This window comes from Eumetopias jubatus, unplaced genomic scaffold, assembly GCF_037043125.1.
Source record: "Eumetopias jubatus isolate StellerSeaLion01/CBP00866 unplaced genomic scaffold, mEumJub1_p1.0 scaffold_2, whole genome shotgun sequence".
In the NCBI taxonomy this organism is placed as follows: domain Eukaryota; kingdom Metazoa; phylum Chordata; class Mammalia; order Carnivora; family Otariidae; genus Eumetopias; species Eumetopias jubatus.
In genome coordinates this window covers 104,258,647-104,285,571 of record NW_028274808.1, presented here as the reverse complement: position 1 = coordinate 104,285,571, position 26,925 = coordinate 104,258,647, and the positions used below count along the sequence as shown (strand labels likewise).

The window sequence follows — 26,925 nt, the reverse complement described above, 5'->3', positions numbered from 1 at the left end:
GGGTTCCGTTCCAGCTGTTCCACAAGCCACAATTTGAAGTCAATTTAAAAGTGTCTTTGCTTTCCTGGACCTGTTTGCTCATTTAGAAAATAAGAAAATGGACTCAAATGTTCTTTAAAGTGCCTTCTTTAATGATCTGTGTTTAATTCTAAAAATGACCTGTATAATAAATCATTGAGGAAAAGAGTGAGCCACATTATATAGTGATATATTTGCTTTATCAAGGCACTAAATTGCAACTTGGAGCAAGCCTTGTTAATATGATAGGAATTTTTAAAACAATATTAGGTTCAAATCTATTTCCACTCATTTATTTATACTTTTGGCAAATATTTATTGGATGCCTACTGTGTTCTAGATATGATGCTGGGAGCTCAAAGATAAATAAATAAATATAGCTTTTGTGTAGTGAAGTGGAAACAAAATAACATTGAAAGATAGAAAACAACTATTACTTATAGTCTACTTCTTGAATCATCTTTTATGATTTATATCACATTTTCCTAATTTATTGACTACATTTTCTGAAATGAACTTTTATTGCTTCCCTCAAGCTATATTGTCAAAATAATTATTTAACTGTATATACAAGTTTTATTTTATTATAATGTTTAGGACATTATTAGATGAAACTATAAACAAACTCCCTGGTAATTTAATGCCATTTGTCCAAATATTAAGTATCATTTTAAAAATTAAAAAATTAAGGGCAGTTTTGGTCTTATTCCACTGCTGAGAAACTGGCAAATTCAAGCCACACAAACCTTATGACATAAATAATAACAGGAAATGTACTTTCTTAACAAGAAATGAAGATACACAGCTTGCTACACAAGCCAATTTTGAAGCCCTAGTTCATGAATTGATCAAATTCTTTTTTTTTAATTTTTAATTTTTTTTTTTTTTTAAGTAGGCTCCATGCCCAGTGTGGAGCTTAATGCAGGGCTTGACTCATGACCCTGAGAGCAAGACCTGGGCTGAGATCCAGAGTGGGACACTTAACTGACTGAGCCACACAGGTGTCCCTAACTGAAGAAATTCTTACACTAATAGGCAAAAAATGAAATGGATGAAGAAAATGAGCATAAGGAAAAATAAAATAAAAGAATGATTCATGATAATTAAAAATTATCTTCTATAAATCACTATAAAATGATACTGAGGAAAATAATCCACATTTTATAGTAAAGACTACATATGTATTTAGTAACTATGGACTTTTTGAAATCCTTTGAAGTCTTAAATAATAGTGGGGAAAGGGGAAGTATACTATAAAAAGTAATTCTGAGATAAGACTAAACTATATATACTGAGATTCTCAAAATATATTTATTTTGTGCAAAAAATAACTTCTATGTGTTTGGCACAAATTATAGAACAGGTTTTTAAACAAATCCTCTTATTTCTATTGGTATTTCAACAGAAATCATGTAATAGACATTATCCACATGTTTATAACTTCTATGTTTACAACCTATAAGATGCTGCTTTAGTTTTATTTTGTTTAGGGTCAACTTAAATAAAAAGAAACACATTTTCATTTATCTTTTCAACTTTTCATGAAGGGAATCACATATGATGGAACTCTGTAATTTAAGGCTTATGTCATAACTAAAGTAAGTTGCTACCCAACTATTATTAGGCTTTGTTTGTATACTTAACAATGACAATAGAGATACTGGGTGTCTCCTGATAATTAGTGACTAGCTAGAAACAGTTGATTGTCCGGTTCACTAATCCCCAGGAAAAAGTCTCCAAAGAAAGTCAGTATTATAATTCTTAAATTACCATAGATAGAATGATTTGTAAGTTTAGGTGAAATGCATTTCATGGACGCATTTCAGGAACTCAGAAAAAGAATTCTAAATGCATGATATTCCTATATTTCTCTCAACTGGCTTTTTATTTATAATTAATGTTTTAAGAGGTGGTGTAGGTTCAGAGTGAAAAAGATATTAATCTAGTCAAAGAAGTCTAATACTTAAGATAATAGTTATATTCCAAATGCTAAATACTAATGTTTCTAAGGACAGCATTACACCAGTCTTTAGAAATTGTTCCTTATTGCCTATGGAATAAAATGTAAACTCCTCTGCCCAGTAATCAAGCCCTGCGCTCACCTAACAAACATTACCTCTCATGCCTTTTTGCACCTTTCCACAAGCCAGCTCACCATTGCTAACATGTGTCCTATTCATTTCCACAGCAGCTTTACCCATGGTGCTGCAGAGAATAAAGTGACTTTTGTAAAAAGCACCTAGAGAGTGGCTGTGGGTGGGTAAAGCCTGAAAATGAGGATAAACTTTATTTAAATATTAAATGCAAAATTATTTTTCACCATATCACTTTATAAATAAATGCAGAAGTGAAAAAGCATCTAAAAATATTTTCTGCTTATGTCATACAGAGAAAAGTCAAAACTGGTTTTTATTTGCTGTGCTCCTCACTAAATTTTTCTTTTTAAAGTTAAAAAGATTGACTTTATGTACTTCTTAGATAGATTGGCTTCTTTCTAAAAAACACATATTTTGGGGTGACTGGGTGGCTCAGTCGGGTAAGCATCTGCCTTCGGCTCAGGTCATGATCCCAGGGTCCTGGGATTGAGCACCGCATCAGGCTCCCTGCTCAGCGGGGAGCCTGCTTCTCCCTCTCCCTCTGCCTGCCGCTTCCCCTGCTTGTGCTCTCTCCTCCCTCTCTTTCTCTGTGTCAAATAAATAAATAAAATCTTTAAAAAAATAAAGTAAAACACACAGATTTCTCAGATATAATTAAAACAATTCTTTATTAAAGAGATAAGGCCTAGCCATGCTTCTAAGGACATCACTTATTACAATGTCTTTTTTCTCTGTTAAAATGCCAATTTTTAAAAGTGCTATATTAATGTCATAGAATAAATCTTAAATTATAATAGTAAAACAAATTCACCTAAAACTTAAAAGACAAACATTTCTTCTAAGCATTTTATTCCCTAGAAATCCCAAATTCTTCCTTTTACAAATCTATGCAGCTTCATATATTAATATTTTTTAATATACAGCTGGTATTCAAATTTCAGATTAAATTTTAAAACAAGACAAGTTAAAGAATATAATAAACATAAACACTATAAACAAAAACAGTAATGTAACAATGACTAAGCCAAATGTTTGGCCAGTATGCTCTATAATGTTAGATTAGTAAAGACTTAAAAATTAAATAGATTCACCTTTATAGGGACTTTGTGAATAGTACATTAAATAATTGATACAAAGCCCTAGACACTGCTTGGCACATAGTAAGGTTCAATTAATTATTATTAACTGGAGTGTTATCATAAAACATATCTTAGGTTAATATTAGTAAAAGTTCTCATTCAATAGCTGAACCAATTACATATAAATTATTGAGGCCCCAAGAAACAAGGAAGTGGCACTGTACTTAAATTTTAAATATACAAATGGAGTTTTGCACATATGGTATCTCCATTAGTGTGTCTAGAATTTTTGAGTCTTCAGCAGAATTTACTTTTGATCACATACAGCACAACATTGCCATGCAGAATGGGAAACTGGATGGAAGCAACTTGGAAGGTGGCTCACAGCAAGCCCCATTCACCCCTCCCAACACTCCGGATCCACGAAGTCCCCCAAATCCAGAAAACATTGCACCAGGTAACTATTCCCTTAGAAACAAGAAATAAACAGTAAGTGAAATAAGTAGAATGAAACTGCTGTGCCCTTAAATATATGATCCAGGTAATTTGGATGCTTTAGTAAATGGTATCTAAATGACACAGCTTTACTCATTATATATCTATTTTGTGGTTAAGTTCAAGATAAATATAAAGATTCAGATCTAAGGAGTCATGTAAAACATTTACTACGTTCTTTCAGATGGTTCATTGTATTTGTTGGCAATCACCTGTTATATTAAAAATTGAGTCACTTGTAATTACATTGAAATTCTGTTTGTATAGGACTACAATTTATGAAGTGCTATGATACATCTTGTCTTCTTTAATTTCAAAATAACTCTGATAGATTTATTGTAATCCTCATTTTACAAATTAAGAAACTGAGGTCATAAATGGCTATAAATTCATATTGATTGATCAAGAATTCAATCCAGATACCAAATTTACAGATGCCTCATGAAAGTGACCTTGTGGAGATTACTATCATTATTCTCTGCTTCCTTAAAGGACTTTAAATGCAATTCTTCATGATTGCATATTTGTTTATTGTCTTAAAAGAGAAACAGATCCTTATCTAGTCAGTATATGTTATTCAGAAATACTGTTAGATTTTGAAATATTAAATCTGTCACAAGGATTATCTATTTAGACAATACCTTTTCAAAATAATTGACAGCAAGTGTCTTCGAGTATTTCCTCGAGTAATGTACAAAGTAGATTTTTTAAAGGTTCAAATACTTTTATCTTGAAATTAGCAATATCTATGTCATATTTTTGCAAAATAAAAAGTAAATTTAGCAAAAGCAATTCTAGAATTCTTCTCAAACAGCAACAGTTTTTGAAAATATGTAAGTAAAACAATTGTATCATATTAAATCTTACCTAAAAATAAATAAACTGTCAGTCATTGAGGGGCTTAGATTTATTAGGACATTCTTATTGAACACAATGAGAAAAAGTATTGATAAACATAATAAAATATCGCTGAAGGAGACCAAGTACACACTTAGAATGCATAGAACTCTGAAGTGAAGCATCATAATAAAGTTCTCAAATAGCTTTCAAGTAGCATTTTTTGTGGCAGAAAAGCAGATAATCAGACCGACGTGGGTTCAACCTTCTGGCTCCGTCCATCCCTGCCCATTTTACTACTTTGTTGGGAAAGAAAGTAACTCTTTTTGAGTCTCCATTGCTTTCATCAGTTAAATGAGGAAAACAAATCTCACTGCCTAGGGTTGTGAGAATTAAGTGTGATAAGTATAATCGCAAACATATAATAAAGTACAGTAGTCCTCCTTATCCACAGGGGATACACCCAAGACCCCAGTGGCTTCCTGAAACTGCAGGTAGTATCGAATTCTATATATACAACGTTTTTTTCCATACATACGTACTTACGATAAAGTTGAATTTATAAACTAGGAACAGTAAGAGATTAACAACAATAAAATAGAACAATTATAAAAATATTCTGTAATAAAACTTATGTGAATGTGGTCTCTCTCTCTCTCTCTTTCAAAATATCCTATTGTATGGTACTTACTTTCCTTCTTGTGATGATGCGAGATGATGAAATGCCAGAGTGGTGAGATGAAGCGAGGCGAGGGACGTAGGCGCTATGACGTAGCATTAAGCTACTATTGACTCTGACCATGAGTCAGAAGGAGGAGCATCTCCTTCGGGACAGGCTCGGACTAGCCTTTAACTGAAACCACAGAAAGCGAAACCAAGGATAAAGGGGATACTACTGTACTTAGCTAAAGTTAATTCTTTCCTTATCAACTTTATATCCAAAACAGAATAGAATACATACGTATTCTTTTAGCTCCAACCACTATTTGGCAACTCCTTGCTTTCTAATATTTGGAGTGTTTTTTGTTTGTTTTTTCAAATAGTGAAGAGAAGACATAAAGAAAAGTTTATGTTGGTTCAGTCTGGTACTCTCAACACTATGTTAGAACTTTTATTATATGGTCAGCATTGTAAACTATGTCACTGCAAAAGGAATAAAAAAAATTCATCTCTACCCTCAAGGAATTCATACACAAGGAGACAGTACAAAAGTTCATGTTACATTTGTTGTCTCGATTCCTCTCTGCATACATAATTTAATATCATATTTTATTTACTTAATAAATATATATACACATATGCATAATATTTATGTATATATAAAGACAATGTTTAAAAGTATAAACTCATACAGTTCTTTAAATCTAAATATCCAATTATTAAATATTAGGAAATGTCTGTGTAATATAGACTAAGAAAAGGGGGAGTTTGGAGGTTATCAGGTAGTTTGTTCTGAAACAATACTAATAGATCCTTCCTTCTTGGTTGATAAGTTGAAAAGTATAGCAAATTGAGAAAGCAAACTTCAGCTTATCCTAATTTAGCAAAAATTTTTATTGGTTAACATGCTATGTATCCAAAAGCTAACTTTTTTCAAACATGGATCAGTAAGAGTATTATGATGCCATAATATTGCAGGAATTAAGTTCCTTTGAATTAAAATCAGTTGTGTTAAGGACATTATTTTGAAATTAAACAAGAAATGTTATCATGTAGCATTATTGAAATGTATTATATCTGAGAGCTTAAACATATGCACATTCTTTCCTGTACATAATTCAGCATATCAGAAAAGAGTTATTAGTTAATTATATCTATAAAAAGAAATTGGAAAACCAGGAATAGTAAAAAAAAAGTGAAAAGATTAGACCCTTTATCATATTTTAAGGTAGTAGGTTATTATGAAACTCTTATTAAAGTGATTATAAACATGACGTAGAAACATTGAAAAGCAGTCCAAGCAAAGTTGGTTAGGAATCAAATATACTAGAATGTATACTAGAATTACAATTATGTGATCATTATGTTTATGCGTGAGAAAAAACTGAGAAAAAATACATCAAGGTAAAATAATTGTATTAGGGTAGTGGGATTTCAAGGAATTTTTAAAAATATAAAATTCTAAAATTTCCAGTTTCTAGATGGCTGACATCTGATCACTTTTAGGAAAGGAATGGGAAATAAAATGCTAGTTATGATAATGGAGTTATGTATACTATACAAATGGAAAGAGCAAGAAAAGTAACTCTGCTTTCCTGGGGGAGACAGGAAAGGCTAAATAGAAGAGGTAACCTCAAGCTAAGGCTTAAAATAAGAATTTCCAGGTAACAAGAATTAGAATGAGCATTCCAGGCACAGGGAACTAATGGAGCAAGCATAAGGGGACACAACAAGTGTCAAGTAGCTCCAAGTTCTGGAGCATAAAAATGTGAGAGGAGAATGGTAGGAGATGAGGCTGGATGAGGGTAGGGCCATGTGTGCTGTGCTGAGTAATCTAGGTTTTTGTCATGGGGAGCCATTATAGCACCCTAGGAAAGGGAGGTCAATGACATGATTCAGTTTAGAAAGGTCACTCGGGCAGCAGTGTGGAGGGTCCGGGGGAGAGATTGGGGGCTAAAGGATGAGTATGAGGCTATTGTGAAAGCCCAGGCAAGAGGTGGTCAAGCCTGAAATAAGGCAGTAGTAATGGAAATGATGAAGAAAGAGGGAATTTTCCAGAGCAAGTTTTCCCAATATTCTGTTTGCAAATCTCTTGCCTAAGATTTGCAAGCCATATTTGAGACTTACTGAAGCCAAATCTCTGGAGGGAAGAACACATTTGGCCCAAAGTGACTCAGAAACAAAGTTTGAGAGCCGCTATTTTAGCATTCCTTAAGAAGTACAGCTGGTAATACTTAGTGATTTGCTGTGGGAAGGAGAGGAAGTTTAGGATAATGCTTCTGTCTTGGGCATCTGAGAGTAGTGTTGGCATTCACTAAGATAACCAATATAAAAGAAGAAGCAAGTAGAGAATGGCTACATATAGGTCCAGACAGATTATTAAGGGTGCCAGGGGATATTCATTTGGACAAATATAATGGGTGGTGGAACAGAAGTGCCTGGAGATTAAAAAAGAGAGAGAGAATCATCAATATTTAGGTCACAATTAAAACCATGAATACAAATGGAATTTTTTAGGTAGAATGTATAGTATAAGAAAAGAGCTTTGAGTAACTAAGTGGCAAGCAGAAAAAAGAAGTCTATCAGAAGAGACTACCATGAGATACTGGAGGCAATCAAAAGAAAATTAAATTACTGCAAACAAATAACTGCCTAGAGGTGGCATTATCAGCAAGATATTTTGGAGGAGATAAACTCTTTAGTGTAAAGAAAGGATAGGCATGATTGGACAGGAGAAAATAGAAAACATTTTAGAGAAGAGAAAGAGCATCAGAAAAACCTAAAAGTAAGAGTGATCAAATGGTAAAGGGTTTTGACATCATGGAAAAGAGAATTATGCAAAGGACACAATGAGGTAGTACAATGGTGTAGATGGAGAGTACACAGCTGTTTTTGAATACTTGAAGAATGTCACTTGATGCCTGTGAAAACAGTTTAAAGTTGATGCTAGAAATTTGTGTGATTTTTAAATGGCACTTACAAAAAATTTCCAGTTCCCAGAAGAAGTTGAGGAGGTGAGACTAGAAGCAGAAAAGTTAGGTAAGAAATCTTTAGGAACAAAGTAAACATGGGATGGGCACACCAGGGAATGAGACTGGGGCCTGATTAAGGCAATGGAAACAAGTTACTTCACCATTTTGAAGTTTTAATGGTTTGCAGATCACTCAGCAATTTAAGATAGACAAGACCTAAATATTACCTCTACCGAATCAGCCCCCAGAAGAGGGACATTTTGTCTTCACTGCTCCTTTCCCAGCACCTAGACCACAGTAGACACTCAATATATATTTTTAACTTAATTCATTCACTATGGTATCTAAAGCCTACTATAAATTAACACAAGGGATACAATTTTTCGAAATTAAATGAATAGTTTCACTGAACAAATACATACTAAGATAATCAAAGAAGAAATAACTGTATGATTTGGTATAAACATTGAGAAACGTGGGTTTCTTTTGGAAAATTCCGTAAGTGTAAAGGGGTTAAAAATGTCTTACAGTTTCAGACTACTCTTTTCTGAGAGATCATAGAAAGGATGCATTCTTCATAAATTCACCCCCACTTGGAAAATTAAACATGGTAAAATGTTAGGTCGAGTTCAGTAACTCCTAGACACTCTGTATTTATTTATTCTTGCTATATTTTTCCAAAGGATATTCTGGACCACTTAAGGAAATTCCTCCTGAAAAGTTCAACACCACGGCTGTCCCTAAGTACTATCAGTCGCCCTGGGAACAGGCCATTAGCGATGATCCGGAGCTTTTAGAGGCTTTATACCCTAAATTTTTCAAGCCTGAAGGAAAAGTAGAACTGCCTGATTACAGGAGCTTTAACAGGTAATCCAATTATCCTGGTGACATTGTTGGCATGTAATACCAAGGATTTTATATCGTGGTATGGAGAACTGAATTCTCTGGTAGAAAAAGAAATTTTCTTTTAAGAATAGACTCAAGATAGCCATATAGGATAACTCCTAAGCCTAGGCAAGGACTGATTTTTGCAATATTACTAGTATGGCAAGCCTTGATTTTTTTAGTACAAAAATGAAGGAAATGATTCAGGAACTATCACAACATCAAGATTATCTGCTACATTATTAAATGTTTTTAAAAACATTTTGATTAAAAAGTTTTTTTAATTAGTAATAATTTCTCATTCAAAAGTTGATATTAGTTTTTATGTGTTGATTCAAATGACAGTGCTATTCAAGAATTTCAGAAATAATTTACATATATGACTATGAGAATTACTGTGTAACTCCAGGCTCCAACTTACATTTTTTAAACCAGATTAAAGGTAATTTAAGGATTTGTGGCCCAAGACTCCAGTATATGTATAAACCAAAATGTATGCTACTAAAAATATTGCCAAATAATATCTGCATGATAATACAATAGATATCTATTTCTCCCTGTTATCCAATTTTAATAATTTCCATGGATATTTTAGATAATTTTTAATGGTCTCATAATCCATTCTTTGATCATTTAATTTTCATTTTAGAGTAAAGTATTTTTAGTATGGGGCGCCTGGGTGACTGAGGCAGTTGAATATCCAACTCTTGAGTTCGGCTCAGGTCATGATCTCAGGGTAATGAGATCCAGCCCCGTGTCAGGCTCGTGCTGAGCATGGAGCCTGCTTAAGATTCTCTCTCTCTCTCCCTCTGCCCCTCCCTACCCCCTAACCCCCCCCCCACTCACACACATTCTCTCAAATAAATAAATAAATAAATAATCTCCAGTATGCTGTTTGGCACCACAGAAATGTATTCCTAATTTATAGGCTGCTTAATGACCATTCACTTGAAAATTAATAAATTAAGGAATAAGTCTTTGATTTACAAAAGAATACCACAAAGCCTGGATTTAAATAGTGATCTTCTTTAGTACTTTTAAAATTATTGTACTATTGGAATGTTAGTTTTCACACAATACTATAGTTGGAGTATTAATATTATGTCTATCATTAGTAATAGATCTACTAGGATTTCGCCTAATACTATTACTAATTAGTAATGCTAATAGTATTAGTACTATATCTATTGAATAAATGAGGTATACCACAGAATTTAAGGAGGGATTGATGAATGTCTGGGAAAGGGGATTGGAGGGCCATTCTAATAACTTTTTTCCAAAATGACCATGTAGAAAATTATAAAAAGTTAAACACTAAGGAAAAATGGAAAATAATGGAATACTTGAGGCTTGTTTTTGAGATTAGAGCTTTAGAGATGCTATGTGACTTCTTGTGTATCTTGTGGCTTTCCTACCCCATGCCTGCCAAGAAGCTTGCTTCCAGTTTTACGACACACTCATATATTTGGGTTGGCTATCAAGAGATGCTATTGTTTGAATAAATACCCAGTGAGTGCTATTTCAGTGAGAGAGAGAAAAAGAAAAGTTAACCTGTTAATACTTTTCCTTTACTTGAGAAAATTTTATTTCTTTTTATATACACATCACTATATAATTAAAAACTTCAGAGCTTAACGTTAATATTACAGTCTATTCTTAGATTCTTTTATGAACATAGTTTGGTATAAGTCAATGTACATTTCATTATTATTTCAATGGGTACAAATGTCATTTCATACAGATATGCCAATATTGTAGCCATTGCACTGATTTTATGAGACAGTAAATAAGCACTGATCAATTTTTAAAGAAATTTTGAGTATGGTTGACACAAGATGTTACATGAGTTCCAGGTGTACAACATAGTGCTTCAGCCTCTCTATACATTAGGCAGTGCTCACAAGTGTAGTTACCATCTGTCACCATACAGCTCTATTATAATACTGTTGACTATATTCCCTATGCTGTACTTTTATTCACATGACATTCCTTCTATAACTAGAAGCCTGTATCTCCTGCTCTCCTTCACCCATTTTGCCCATGCTCCCAATTCCCCTCCCCACTGGCAACCATCAGTTTGTTCTCTGTATTCGTAAGTCTGATCTGCTTTTTGTTTGTTTGTTCATTCATTTGTTTTGTTTTTTTAGATTCCACATATAAGTGAAATCATATGGTATTTTTCTCTGACTGATTTCACTTAGCATAAGTGAAATTCACTTTAGGTCCACCCATGTTGTCAAAAGATCTCATCCTTTTTTTATGGCTGCGTAGTATTATATTGTGTATATTCCAATGGAATATATACCACATCTTCTTTATCCATTCACCTACTGAGGGACACTTGGGCTGCTTCTATATCTTGGCTACTGTAAATAATGCTGCAATATTCTTAGATTCTTTATCATTGTTAAATAACAGATGAAAGAAAATATGATGATACATAGGCAATCCCAAACAGGGAGCTTTAAGAGTCTTTTTGCCCTTAAAGTATACGTACCTGGCTCCACAAAATTTGAGGCCTTGTCTGTTGCATACAATGCTCTAAAAGCCTACTTAACAAAAAATTAAACAGTATAACCATATCTTTGCCTTGAATGCTTGCTAAATAAAGGAGAATATAAAAACTTACATAGGTAAGAAATGGAAATCCATTTCCAGCTACTAGTTTATATTAGAACAACTTCACAAAAATAACTAGAAAAGCTAGCTATTATAAAGTGTTTGAAAAGCTATCAAGGAAATAAGGACTTAAGGGCCAAGCTAGGCATGAGGTAAATTTAGAGATGTAAACACAACATTTGGTACCACTTTTCCCTGCTAAGGCATTTGCTGATTTATTGGCAACAAGTAATAAGCAGAGAAAGTGAGTGAACTTTTCAACAATCTTGAATCTGGGAAGGCCAAAAATAGGAACATAGGGTCTGCTAGGAGGAGAGGCCCAAATATTCTAAACTTTTAGTTGGGATTCTTACAGGCTATACCACTGGAATAAAGGTAAACAAGTAATAGACCAGCTTTCATGAAAATAAATGGTGGTTCTAATCAACGATTTCCTAGGTTGGATAAAAATCACCTCTTTTATGTCAAACCACCTGCCATGGCCAAAAGTAAATCATCTCTGAAAGAAAGAGAACACCATTCAGAGACTCAAAATATTTCTACAGTTTTCTATACATAATGCTCATCAGTCAATTAAAAATTATGAAGCATACTATGAGACAAGACCAAATGACTAAAAATAAAGAGAAAAATAAAAAAAAACAAAAGAAACAGACACATAAAAGATCAAATTTTTTTTAAACTCTTTTTTTTAAGATTTTTTTTTATTTATTTATTCATGACAGACAGAGAGAGAGAGAGAAAGAGAGAAGCAGAGGGAGAAGCAGGCTCCCGAGGAGCAGGGAGCCCGATGCAGGCCTCGATCCCAGGACCCTGGGATCATGACTTGAGCCGAAGGCAGACACTTAACCATCTGAGCCACCCAGCCGCCCACAAAAGATCAAATTATTGGAATGTTGGCTACTCTAAAATAATTGTGAGAAATATGTTCAGGAAAATAGATAACAAGATGAAGAATTTCAGCAGATTGGAAATACTTTTAAAGAAAGAATCAAATGGAGGGGCACCTGGGTGCCTCAGTCAGTTAAGTGTCTGCCTTCAGCACAGGTCATGATCTCAGGGTCCTGGGATCAAGCCCCATGTCAGGCTCCCTGCTCAGTGGGGAGTCTGCTTCTCCCTCTCCTTCTGCCCCTTCCCCCTGCTCATGCTCTCTCTCTCTCTCAAATAAATAAATAAAACCCTTTTTTAAAAAAGAAGCAAGTGGAAATTGTACAAAAATGAAAAATATACAGAAATAACTTGGAGATATCATAAGTTCAGTTCTAGACCACTGTAATGAAACAAATATCACAATAAAGTGAGTCAAATGAAGTTTTTGGTTTCCCAATGCATATAAAAGTTATATTTACACTATACTGTAGAATATTAAGCATGCGATAGCGTTATGCCTAAAACAACATATACTACCTTAATTAAAATATACTTTATTGATAAAAAATGCTAACCATCATCCGAGCTTTCAGAAAGTCATAATCACTGATCATAGATAACAAGTTTAATAATTATGAAAAGTTTGTAATACTGTGAGAATTATGAAAATGTGACACAGAAACATGAAATGAACAAATGCTGTTGGAAAAATGGTGCCAATATATTTTGTCAACACAGGGTTGCCACAAACCTTCAATTTATTAAAATGCAACATCTGCAAAGCTCAGTAAAATGAAGCACAATAAAATGAGGTATGCATGTAATAACTGAAATTAAGAAGTCAAAAGATTAAGTGGTTGGATCCATATAAAATTTATAGAAAATACAAAGAACAGAGAAACATGTTAAAAATACCAAGGGAATGTAATCAGTAAAAGTCAGTCTGTGGGAAACTCTACAGGAAATATGATCCAGTGTTTTCGATAAATAAATGCAAGGAAGAGATTAAAGGAAAACTCCATAATGTAAAAAAGTTTTAAAAGATATTTTTAAAAGACAGGCAAAACTAAACCATAGTATTTGGAGATACAGAATTGGGTTATTAACATATAATGAAAGGTTTTTTTATATTTTATAAATTGGTATTACCATAAAAGTCAAAATATTGACTACAGCTAGGGTCAGGAGATGGCTGGGATTGAGCTGGGACATGTTGAGGGCTTCTGGAGGAACCCCTTTTTTTTTTTTCAAAGATCTTATTTATTTATTTGACAGAGAAAGAGACAGCGAGAGAAGGAACACAAGCAGGGGGAGTGGGAGAGGGAGAAGCAGGCTTCCCGCTGAGCAAGGAGCCCAATGCCGGGCTCGATCGAGGCTTGATCAAGGCTCGATCAGGGCTCGATCACTGCTCGATCAGGGCTCAATCCCAGGACCCAGGGATCATGACCTGAGCTGAAGGCAGATGCTTAACGACTGAGCCACTCAGGCACCCTTTCTGGAGGAACTCTTAACATGTGTAGTAGTTACAAGGTTGTTCACTTTATAATAAGCTATTGTCCATTTTTATCAGGTTTTCTGTACTTCTGTTATATTTAATGATAGAAATGTTTTTAGATATTAAATAAATAGATTTCATGGCAGATTACACACAGCTGAAGAGAGGATTCATAAACTGATATGGAAAATGATCAAACTGAAGCAGAAAAAAGGATTCAAAATGCAGTAAAATGGCAAAAGATGCACCTGGGACAGTAATAAAAAATGCCAATATACATGTGTGATTAGAGTCTCATTAAGGAATAAGAGAGAAAATTAGCCAGAAGCAATATTTGAGGAGTTAATAGCTAAGAATTTTTCAAAACTGACAAAAGATATCAAGGTTCAGGTTTAAGAAGTCCTACACAGCCCAAGAAGGGTAATGTAAAGTAGACCATGCAAAGGCACATGACTGGAAACCTGCTGAAAACCAAAGACAACAAGAAAATCTTAAAACCAGGGAATAAAAGACAACTATCTTAAAATGGTAAAAATAAGACAACAGGAATTTATAGAAGACAATGGAATAACACCTTTAAAAATGAAATAAATAACTGCCAGCCTTTAATTCTATATGCAGTGAAAATATTCTTTAAAGATAAAAGTTAAAATGAAAACATACTTACACATTTTCAGACAAAGAAGTTGTTTTTTGACCCCTGCTAGACAATGAAAAAATAATAAACAGAAGGAGAAGGAAAGGAAAAATAAAATTATCCTTATTCACAAATGGCAGGATTATGTCCACATGAAATTCAAAAGCAGCAGGTTAGTAATTAGAATTAGTAAATAAATTTAGTGCAATTACAGAGTACAAGGTCAACATAAAAATTAATGACATTTTATATACTAACAAATAATTAGAAAGTAAATAATATTCATCAAGTTTTACCTTATGATTTGTATACTTTTTTTAATGTATCTTACACTTAAATTAAATTTAAAAATCACATAGGCAATATAATCTCATTAGGCATCTGGGCCATTTTAAGTCAGAAGTGATACAACCATTCTTTGAATTAGTCTAGGACACATTCCAGTAATTTAAAAGAGAGGTTAAAATAATTTCTAGGTACAAATTGGGTTAATGTCTTTCCTGCTATAGGTTATTTAATGGGACTTTATTTTATCAAACTATTCAAGATTGTGAGAAAATGATTTGACCAGAAATTTAGTTTTTCACACCATTATTATATGTTTTAAAAATAAAATGTAATAGGAAATATTGTTACCCTTCTGTTTCAAAAATAATCAATGTTATTATATTAAGACTTACTTCTAATGTATTTTTTTCATTTTTGCAATAATAAGTGAAAGCAACACAGAGAGAAGGAAATAAGCAGTTTCCAAATATTCCCAAAGTCCTTTGCAAAGAGTAAAATAATATTATTTGGTAGCGCCATATTATTATACATAATTATTGACTATTGTTAATAAGCAGATGAGGGTAAGATACAGTCTACTGCATTCAGTGGTGATAATGACTGGATTAGAATTGGCTCCCAAGTCTAATCATATATTCAAAATGGCCCATGATTTAATACAACTTTGTATTCTTGTACTCATTTTGAGTTTATTTAAATATTATTCTTTGTCAAATAATACTATGTTCAGCCCTTATAACATGTGAGGAAAAGTAAAGTAGGAGCAAGATTTCCAATTCTGTTTCAAAAAGCTGTATGACTTTGAGTATGTCACTTAACCTCTCCTTATGTTAGTTTCCTCATCTGTATATATCTATGATTATATAAGTCCCTTTAAATGTATTACATACATTATCGACTTAGTAGAATAATTTATTTTAATTTCCATATAACCATTTTACATAATTCTTCACCTTATAGAATAATCAGTAATTATTATGGGCATATTATATGTCCAGCACTATTAGTTTTAACAAATGCAATCCCATTACTGATCAATCTATATAATCAGGAAAGCATCTATTAATTTCAAATCTGAGTGAAACACACTTCTTACTACATAGATAACAGGTGTAAAAATCATTTTAAGTCAGACCTATGTTTGAAGAATTTATGTCATGGAAATTATAGAGATGCACAGTTATCTTTTAATAGAATATTCCAAATCTTTTAGTAGAAATTTTTGCTTCACTAACTTTGAGTAACACTTGACACTGTTTTCAGAGATCTGAAGAATCTTACAGATAATCTTTCACTTTGAATGTTTAACATCTCTGTTAATGGACTTTATTTTGTGTGCTGAGGGCAATAAACATTCAAACAAACAGGATATAGTCTCTATGGTGCCAAGGAAAAGAAAACTCTGCTTTTCAAAAAACAACCTTTCACTGGATCAGTAGTAGGTAGGAGATGGGTGATGGAATGGAAGGGAATGTTTCCATTTAGAAGAGAAGAAAACGACCCACAAATTGGGAGGGAAAAACAAAACCAAACTGGATAAAATGGTAAAAAGTCATGCACTAAATGTCATACTCAAATATTATATGTCAGTGGCAGAAGAATATTTCTTCTTTGAATTAATTTAGGACAAATAAATGAGTAAAATTCATTCTTGAAATTACTAAGTACAAGGTTAACTGGCCAAATTCAGCCTATCTCTAGAAATGTTGAACTCCAGCGTCTTGTATCCAATGGATAACCATATATTCTTGAGCTCCCACGAGTGAGTGTGAGGCTTGTGCAATTGCATGGGGTGCCCATGCTTTGAAGGGCTATGCTTGGTTTTCAATGCTTTGCTGTCTTTACCTTGAAATTCTTAACAATTTTTTAACAAGGAGCCCCAAGTTTTCATTTGGGGCCTACAAATTATGTAGCTGGTCTTAATCCGCGGCTCCAAGCTTAGGAAGTGGTTACTGACCAACCAGCCAGACTAAGGTGTTTTTTACCCTAAGCTTCTCTGCATGCAGGACACTCTTCCCTTGGAGCAACTATCTTATTCAATGATGTGTTGTTTTTTCCCTCATGTTTCACTCTTTACTTGTCTGTAAGATCTACTGCAATCTTTACATCTTTGAATTCTTAGCACATAGCAAGGTGTTTAGACATAATAAGCCATCAGTAATTTGTTGTGTGAATAAATGACTATTGATATCCAATGGCCACCTTCTGAAATGATAAAATATTGTCTTGGACATCTTGGACATCCAAGATAAGTTTTACTTATGTACTGAATCAACTTTGAGTCATAAAGGCTCTTCAATTCACTAAATCAAATGACAAAATGTGGGACATTGAATCAGCTATTTGCATCATGAATGGGGTAGCAACCTGGTTTGACATCCCTTAGACACAGCCCAAGTAGGCTGACATTCTTAAACACACTGCTCTACTTAGAAAGTGATCTTATAAGGCCCCATATTCTCCAAAAATTATCTTGTGGGGGTGTGATATAGAGTAGTGACTAGAAAAACAGGCCTCCCATGAGTCAGGCTGACTGGGTTTAAATCCTGGTTCTTCTACAACTTAATAGCTGGGTGACTTTGGGCAAGTCATTCAACTTAGCTCTGTCCCTACTTCATCTATTAAATAGGGATATAAGTAGAACCAGTTTATAAGGTTGTGAGGATTTAATGAAAAAAATCATATAAAACCTTCGTATACAAAGTATGATCCACAGACCAGTAGTACTGGCATTACCTGGGAACTGGTTAGAAATGTGGAATCTCAGGACACACACTAGACTGACTGAATTAGTGTTTGCTCTTTAACAAGACCCCAGTGTGACTCCTCTACCAATAAAGTTTGAGAAGCATGTAAAAAAGAGGTCTGTTATATTAGTACTTAGTCAATAAATAATAGCTTTAATCATTACTATGCCTTCTGAAGTTTAATAATCATAAAGGACCTGAAATGAGAATCTAAGTTCTTCAATTTCTTTTCTAAACTGATCTCTTTTACCTCCAGAGTAATAGTTTTAGGCCCTGGATGTGAAAGTCTTTACTGATATGATTGCTAAGTACTACCTTGGACTGAGGTTACTGTACCAATCAGTGACTTGTTATTATCCATATCTTCCACAGCAATTTGGTGGAAATATCATCAGGTCAGTTATCCTGAAAACAGATGCAATAGAAAATAAAACATACCGTTCTTCAGAGAGGAGCAAATTAGAGGAAGACAAGAAAATTATGGGAAACAAGACAGAGATTCTATACCATGTGACACCATGTACCATCTGTTCAGCCATTGTTGAGATCTTCCATCTACTCTGTGGATGTTCCCTTCGCTGAGGATTTTAGTGTCTGGCTCCCTGTCTTCCTCCCCAGGACTATTCCTGTCATACTTCTTGGTAGCTTCACTATCCACATATGATTTACTGAACTCTCCACCCTTTCAAGTCTTTGACTGTCTCATTTTAAGGACTGCTTTCTCAATCCCACCTCAACGACTCTTGGCTTTTTTTTTTCCTTCTTTCTTTTTTTCTTTTTTTTTTATTATGTTATGTTAGTTACCATGCAGTACATCATTAGTTTTTGATGTAGTGTTCCATGATTCATTGTTTGCATATAACACCCAGTGCTCCATGCAATACATGCACTCTTGGCTTTTCTTAAAGTTTGTCATTACCAATACCTGTGTTGCCTTCAAAAATCTCAATTTCAAGCACACTCCCATCACATTGTATCTTTACCTTTCAACTTTTATTCAATAATACTTCAGCTCCACATGTCAAAGCCATCCCATATTTCAAAGTCCATCAGTCACTGTCTCCTTACTTAATCAGACTCCGTGGTCTCTCACTACTGTCACACAAAAATTAAGATATTCATGAAAGATCACAGAGTGGCTGAGCTACAAAGAAAATCAGATCTCTTCTTGGCTTTAAAACAATCTCCACAATATTGGACAGTCCCTATAGTCTTCCCAGTTCCATTGTCCAAATGTGTATGAGGATCTTCTAGGTACAATGCATTATACAAATATATTGTGATGAGTTACAAAGATATGTCAGAGAGAATTCCAGTCCTCTTGGAGTACAGTTTGGCTAAATAAATAAATAAATAAATAAATAATAAGGCAGATATATCAATGAATGTAATGGAAGATAGGAAATGGGGTTAACAGGGAAGGTAAAAATAGAGGCCATGGAAACTTAGAGGAGAAAGAGCTACTTCTGACTGTGGGAGATTAAGGAAATCTTCAAGAAGAAAGCTACATATGTTACTTAAATAACATACTTAGACCTTAAAGAACTTAAAGGTGATTTGGAAGTGCAAATTAGAACTTAAAGTTATAACCTAAAAGAGACTTAGAAATGTAGTAGTAAATGTCAGAGTACTCCAACAGAGAAAAAAGAGTATGACTAAAGGTAGGAGAGCATAAAGGAGAAGAGTAAGCTGTGCATTCATTTTGGCTGGAATGAAGGAGGCATAAAAAGAGAACAGGGCAAACAAATGATTGACCTGTCCACTGGGATGTCAAAATCATTTTCCACCCACACACCAAACCTGTTCCTTTCTGTCTTCCACCAGCCAGTCGCTAAAACTCTAAATGTACAACTAATCCTTGATTTCTATATTTCTTTGACAATTTTTATCAATTCTACCAGAAAATCCTGTTGACTCTACTCCCAAAACCCATCCTGAAACCACCTACTTCTTTCCATCTTCATGGAAAACACCTGAAATCCAAGCCACCATCATTTCTCACTTGAATTGCCACAATATCTTCTCTCCTTCCACTCTTGTCCTCTTATAATCTATTCACAGAGTAACAGCAGCCAGAGTAACCTTTCCAAAAATTTAATCAGATTACACTACTCCCCTGCTGAACATTTTACAGTGTTGCCCTTCGCACTTAGAATGAAATTCATCTTCCTTACTTGGACAAAGTCCCATACAATCCACCTCTCTGTCCTCTCTTCTATCAACTTTTACCTACTTGTCTACCAACATAGGCCTTCTTTCTTTCCCTGAACATATCAACACTATCTCTTCCTTAGATTCTTTGCATTACCTACTCCCTATGCCTAAAATGTTGATGTGTTTCAGCTGTACTGCCCATGGCTAACTTCTTACCATCAGATGATTGTTTAAATGTCACCTCTTCAGAGAAGTCTTCCCTGACTAGCTAGTCATTCATTTATGCCCTAGTAAATTATACGATTTTAATTTTCTGCATAGTTCTCATTACTATCGGATGTTTTGTCTATATGTTTATTTTTTTATTGTCTGTCTTCTTCAGTGAATTATAAGAGCTTGGGGCACCTGGGTGGCTCAGTTGGCTAGGCATCTGACTGTTGATTTCAGCTCACGTCATGATCTCAGGGTTGTGAGATCCAGCCCCACATCGGTGTAGAGTCTGCTTATTCTCTCCCTCTCCTTCTGCCCTTCCCTCCACCCCATGCATGCATGCTTTATCACTCTTAAAAAAAAAGAATATAAGAGCTCAAACTTTGACTCCATTGTTCACTGTTCCATCCCTAACACTTAGAAATGTCTGGTGCTGAATAAATAAATTAATTAATGGCTAAATCAAAGAAAGTTGGAATGTTATGTGGGGCCTTGAATGCCAAGATAAGAAGTTGGACTTCTTCTTTTCTGTTTTATCATAAAAGCATAGTCCTTAAATAAAAATGCTTGCCTCAAAGATCAAAAACTGAAAATTGTACTAAGAATATACTATAACAACATGCCCATAGAATCATGAATTAAATTGTTTTCTATTTTCTGGCAAGTAAATTTGAAAATTAATAAACATATTCTTTTTCTTTTCACTTCCCACAGAGTTGCCACCCCATTTGGAGGTTTTGAAAAAGCATCAAAAATGGTTAAATTCAAGGTTCCAGATTTTGAGCTACTACTTCTAACAGATCCCAGGTTTACAGTTTTTGCCAATCCTCTTTCTGGCAGACGGTCCTTTAATAGGACTCCAAAGGGATGGATATCTGAGAATATTCCTATAGTGATAACAACTGAGCCTACAGAGGATACCACTGTACCAGAAACTGAAGACCTATGAAAAGAAAGTTGTATTTGCCACAAAACCTCTAAACATAAATGTTGCTGTTTTATTATTCTACTTACTGGCAAAGCCACTTACATTCATTAGTAGCAATAATTTAATAGCAATTTAGCAATTTTCCTTTTATCACATTTAAATTCAATCTCAGATCAAACACTAATAAACAATTTGAAATCTTGTTTTAAAAACTTTCGACTCGCTTGTCTTTATTCATAATTTTGTTTTCACCTGGTCTAAACAATCCAGGCTTTTCACCGAGAAAGTCCAGAAGAGTAACTGACAACAAAAGGTTTCATCTTCTTTTCCTTTAATATGAGCTATTTTTTAATAAGTTTTTCAAGTGGAATCTAGAATTAAAGTGCAGTGCAAGATATTTAGACTCATTTGGAGTTTTCTTTAAGGGATGAAAGCTATGGAAGCCAATATACAAACATTATTGATGGAGAAAAGTGTTGGAAAGGGTTCCTTTCTGGTGACCAGGATAAAATAGCATGTCTGGATAAAGACTTTTCATTAGTCATTCTTAGAATCTAAACTGCTTGTATTTTTTGATTGGCTTTGAATCACTAGGTAACTATTCCAGATGACATTCTCCAAAGTTCAGTTGGGTTACTATATTCATTTAGTATTAAGTCAAGCAGACAGAGAGACAATGACTCAACGAACATCATACTTGTCTTAAAGGCCGGGGTGTACTTGGAATTCAAGCTCCATAAATCTCAAAGCTGTGCATTGATTAGGTTTGACTTTATGTATGCATTTTTAGAGGAGTAATAACAAATAAAATATATGCTTGAATATGTCTAAATCTCTCTCTCTCTCTCTCTCTCTCTATATATATATATATATATATATACATGAGAGAAAGATGTATGATTTGAATTAGCAGCACTTTTTTTTTTTTTCACTGAAACTTTAAAGTCTACTTAGTCCTTAAATACTAGGGAGTATATGTTATAAAATGCAAACAAAAACAAGAAATGAAAGAGTACAAAAGCATCTGAAAGCAAGGTAGCACACATCAATCATGAGATATGTGAACATATTGATATACAAGGCTCAAACTAATATAAAGTTATAGATCTGTCTTAAAATATGATAGAGGGAGTAGATAGCATAGAGCTGGTAAGAAATAAGTATCAATTTTTTCCATTTCAATTCAGTTGAGAGTTCTGTGATAGATGTTTATTCCAGAGAAGGAATGCCTCAGTCATAGAAAACTATGCACCAGACTAAGTTTAGGAAGGAGAATGGATTGTAAAGAAAATGCCACATAACAACATTACATATTTACAAAAGAATCTGTGTATGCAGTGTTGGAATTGGTGGTTGTTTTAATCATCCTCTAGTCTTGTAAGCAGAGAAATTTTTTTAAAAACTACTAATGACAAAATGCAATCTCTAGAAAGTAGCAATATCAAAGTATTGTACTAATACATACTGAAATTATAGAGAATTTGTATAATTTAAAATATATCTTTAAGATAACTTAGTTTTATTTAAGTTCTGGTGTTTATCTGTTTTAAAATAATAACATTGGCATTGTGATAAACTAGATATAAGGCTCCCATCATGCCATTTTTTGGTCCATTTTTAATGTTTTAAAAAAAATAAAAATTAGTCATATTCTATTATGCATTATGAAGAAATCATTTAGTTTTTATTAGCAGTTTGAAATGAGTTACCATTTCTCATTAAATTGAAATTTTATTGCATGATTTCAAGCACCTCCAAGTAATTAAACTGTATGCTCAATGTCACCATTCTGTCAACCACCAAAAGGGGGCCCAGCGATTAAATATGCTAGCTAAAGAATACTCCCCGCTCTGCAACTACCATAAAGGAGTATTTAAAAAGGGAAAATCTTAAGTTTTTTTTTTTAAGATTGGATAGAAAATGATGGAATAACTCTCTGTTTACTATTATATTTCTTCCTTTCCTGGAAGTGTGTATTAATTTAGCTCAGCTGTCTGACACCCTTAGAAATGCCAAAATTTCATACTCTGGTTGCTACACAATTGAGAATTTGAAAGGAATTTTGAATAGGTTTCCATTACCCTGAAAAACAGCTAAATTTTTCCAAGTCTGAAGAAATATGAGAGTCTATTTAGAACAGCAGAAAATCTGTGATATCTTTTCCAGTCATATTTGTATACATGAAAAATGGAATAAAGGAGAAAGAAAAAGTAAAAGAATAAAAAGAATTTTCATTGATGGACTATTAAATGCCAGGCACCATACTCATGGTTTTATAAAGGCTTCTTAACATATATTTGTAGTATTTTATTTGTATAATTATCCTGTGAGGAATGTATTAGAAATAATCTCAATGTTATATAAGAAAATTGAGCCTTAGAGAACTAAGGTGATTTGCTTAATTCTAGGAGGAGAACTTGGTAAGTCTGGCTCTAAAATATATGCTTGGCATTGTTTATCTTCTCTTTCAGAATAAAATTCAACCTTAAGCTATTTTTTTACATTAGACAAAATAAGAATAAATCTCTATTATCTTAGTTTGAGGGAAATACAGCTATAAACTGGACAAATTCAGAGTCCCCCTCCAAAGTCACTCAAGCACTCATGATCAGAGAAGGCTGCTGTCAGGCTATATTGAACGTGAACTCAATAAAACAAGCAACATGCATGTTTAATTTTGAAATTTGAGAACCACAAAAGCGAACTCTGTTTAAGTTTGCTCATTTCTGCTCAGGATCGTGCATCTTCCTTTTCTTTCCCCTGCAGAGGCAAAGGAGGAAAGAAGAGGAACGAAAGGCAAGGAGTGCATGACACTAAGAACCGTAAGGTTGAAAGAAATCATCTAGTGTAATTAATTTGTTTTCTATTTTCATAGATAATACACCAAAGCCATTCCTTTAAAGGAAAATATTTTCTACTTTACAAAACTAGACAGAACTCTCTCAATTTCCATTATACTGTTCAACAGACTTCCAGATCATGAAATTATATCTCCTATTTTATGTAAGCCAATTTCCTGATGATCAGCTGGCCAATTGTTCTCTAGATAATAACTAGAGCGACATTAATAACTAGAGCTACAGTTAAAAAGACCACTCTTGGTTTTTAACTCTACTCCCTTCAATCATTTCTCAAAGTTAGGATTTTCCATTTCTTAACTCACTATTCAAAGGCACTTGATAATTAAAAATAACTAATTACCGCTCATTACAGAATCAAGGCAAATATAAACAATAATTTTGAATCTAAGTGACCATTTATTGAATCCATTTAAACTTTTACATTTTCTAAATAGATCCATTTATAAATGTTTTAGCCGCTTGGAAATGGAGGGAGCCAATTATTCTTGCAAAGGCTAATGTGGAGCAAAATGTCCAGTCGTGAGCATGAAAAGAACATCCTGAACTTTCCAACTCAGGGCACAGCTGTACCAGCAGACTTATTAATTCTGGAATTTCCTCACTCTGCTGCTTATGCAAGATAAAACTTACATGACATCATTGCAGATTCTCAGCCACAACTGCTTTTTATTTAGCTTAGGGAAGTATTGCTTTGAATGCTTCTTTTCTTATGAAAAATACTTTCGACTTCCACATGCTCTATTCTGCAGGAAGAAGGGTGGTTTGCTTTCTATGAAAGGTGGAAGAGTGACAGCTTCTGCCCAGAGAACAAGCAAGGGGAATCTACTGATCAAAGCACTTCACCAATATATCAACAAGTCTTTGGAAAATTATAATACTTAAAAAAGTTCAACTTTCCAGAGCCAAGAAAAAAAAATAAGTAAAATTGTGTAAAGATTTCCAGGGCTGAAGCTGGAGTGTTATCAGATAAAGAATTGGGTGTGTCTCTATTTGAATTCCTTAGACAGAAGGGCTGGATTTTAATCCAGGAATAGAAACTTTTTCTGCTTTCTCAATATAATGTGATATCAATAGGAAGATTTGGTCCAAATGGGCAGACCGGGGGAAAATGCTAATTTTCAGAGGTTATGGTTCAGCTCCAAAAAGAATGTGCTTATTTTTCTGTACTGTGTTATATATTGTGAAACAAATTTCAGTGACAGCTTAGGCACTGTAGGGGATGGAGATGTTTCAGGAAACAGGACCGGAAAAAGTCAGAAGGAAAAAAGATAAATTCAATGTCATACCCTATTTTAAAACTGCTGATTGAAGAACTAGTATAGAAGCTGCAGCACTAGCAAAATAAATATAAATGAAAGGGGCAAAAAAGGAATGGCAGAATGAGCTGAAAGGAAATCCATGCTAGCCTGGGCAAGAATTAATTGTGTCATTTAGGGCTTTCTGCAGGTTTCTCCGCATACCTTTTAAAGTACTTCTAATTCTACATGTACACAACTATTTTTTTACATTAGACAAAATAAGAATAAATCTCCATTATCTTAGTTTGAGGGACATACAGCTATAAACTGGACAAATTCAGAGTCTCCCTGCAAAGTCACAAATTCTACATGTACACAAATTGCAGTTAAGATAGCCTTTTTAGGATCTTGATAGAAAAGTCTTCCTTCCTGTGAGCTTTTCCATATTTTGTATGTCATTTAAGAATTTTTTTCTTAGTACTTGGACTCTATTTAATGTCACACCAGGAACAAGAGCCAGCTTGGGAACCCACAGTCAGGACAGAGTCACACGGCCCATGGCTCATCAGGACCAGCATTCTCCCAGCCCACTCTGTGCCCACATAAGGAAAGGAGCCTGAATAACGAAGGTGTAGGACTTGAGGTTTTCACAGATCACTTACAGCTTTTTATTTTTATTTTTTAAAAAGATTTTATTGATTTATTTGAGAGAGAGAGAGAGACAGAACATGAGAGGGGGTTGTGTCCGAGGGAGAAACAGACTCCCCACTGAGCAGGGAGCCCGATGTGAGGCTCGATCCCAGGACCCCAGGATCATGACCTGAGCCGAAGGCAGATGCTTCACCAACTGAGCCAGCCAGGTGCCCCCACTTACAGCTTTTCAGAGCCCTTGTAAAATGAGCTCCCAAACCAGCCACTTTTCATAGACACTCAGACACCAGGTGGGTGGGTCAGGTGGGCTCTGGTCTTCTTTTGTATAAATCTAAGCTTGTTCCAAATCCTCTCCAGGGCCATTCTCCCCATGAAGAAAGTGATGGCAAAATTAGGCCGTGCCAGTCTCTTATAAATCATGTTTCTTAAAATTTTTACTTAAAAATTCCTTGTAAAAGTCAGCCATTTCTTCCACATTCAATGTCACTTTTTGACCTGATTCCACTTCAGTTCCCAGGCCTTTAGCTTTTAGTCTTGAGTGAATAAATTCTTTTTTCTTATGATAAAGTCAAATTCTGTTTTGCACAGAAATGTTGGTTACATCCTTCAGTATTTTGTCTTAACTCTCTTAGCCTTTGTTCCAATGGTGATTCAATTTTCAGGGATGTCAAAATGAACAAATCAAAGGTTTGCATTTTTATCTGGGATTCCTATCCAATCATGGCAAGATGTTCTTGGCAGAATCTTGAGACCCTGCTGCGCACCATGCTTGTGCTTGGGGGTGGGGGGTAAGCTGACAGCTGGGACCAGTGAAGTTGTTAAAGAAAGGAGAGAGGAAAGTCCTCTTGGGGGCAGCAAGACCTCCATGTCCCAGGCAGCCTGTCACTTAAGAGTTTTTAAAAATCAATATGGCGGATACTTTCCTTGATCAGTGTACCCTGCCTCTTCAGAAAACACATCATACAATCAGAATGGAATTTCTATGTAATTGATGGCTACATAACCTTTTTTTTTTTTTTCCAACTAAAACGATTTTTCCTTTAAATTCCTGTTTGGAATGTTTCAAATCACGGAGTATGTTGCCTCTGGGGCGCCTGGCTGGTTCAGTCAGTGGAATCATCAACTCTTGATATCGGGGTTGTGAGTTTGAGCCCCACGGTGGTGTAGAGATTACTTAAAAATAAA

The 26,925-nt window shown here is 34.3% G+C and overlaps 1 protein-coding gene across 1 annotated transcript in view; it reads left to right on the top strand.

The window, feature by feature from the left end:
* MYOZ2 (myozenin 2) overlaps window positions 1-21,011 on the top strand; it is a 47,627-nt gene extending 26,616 nt beyond the window's left edge. Inside the window, exons 3-5 of the mRNA XM_028087387.2 lie at window positions 3,521-3,650; window positions 8,841-9,024; window positions 20,777-21,011. Of these exons, the coding sequence (XP_027943188.1) occupies window positions 3,521-3,650; window positions 8,841-9,024; window positions 20,777-21,011 (549 nt within the window). The remainder of the gene's footprint in view (window positions 1-3,520; window positions 3,651-8,840; window positions 9,025-20,776) is intronic.
* Window positions 21,012-26,925: the final 5,914 nt, after the last annotated feature.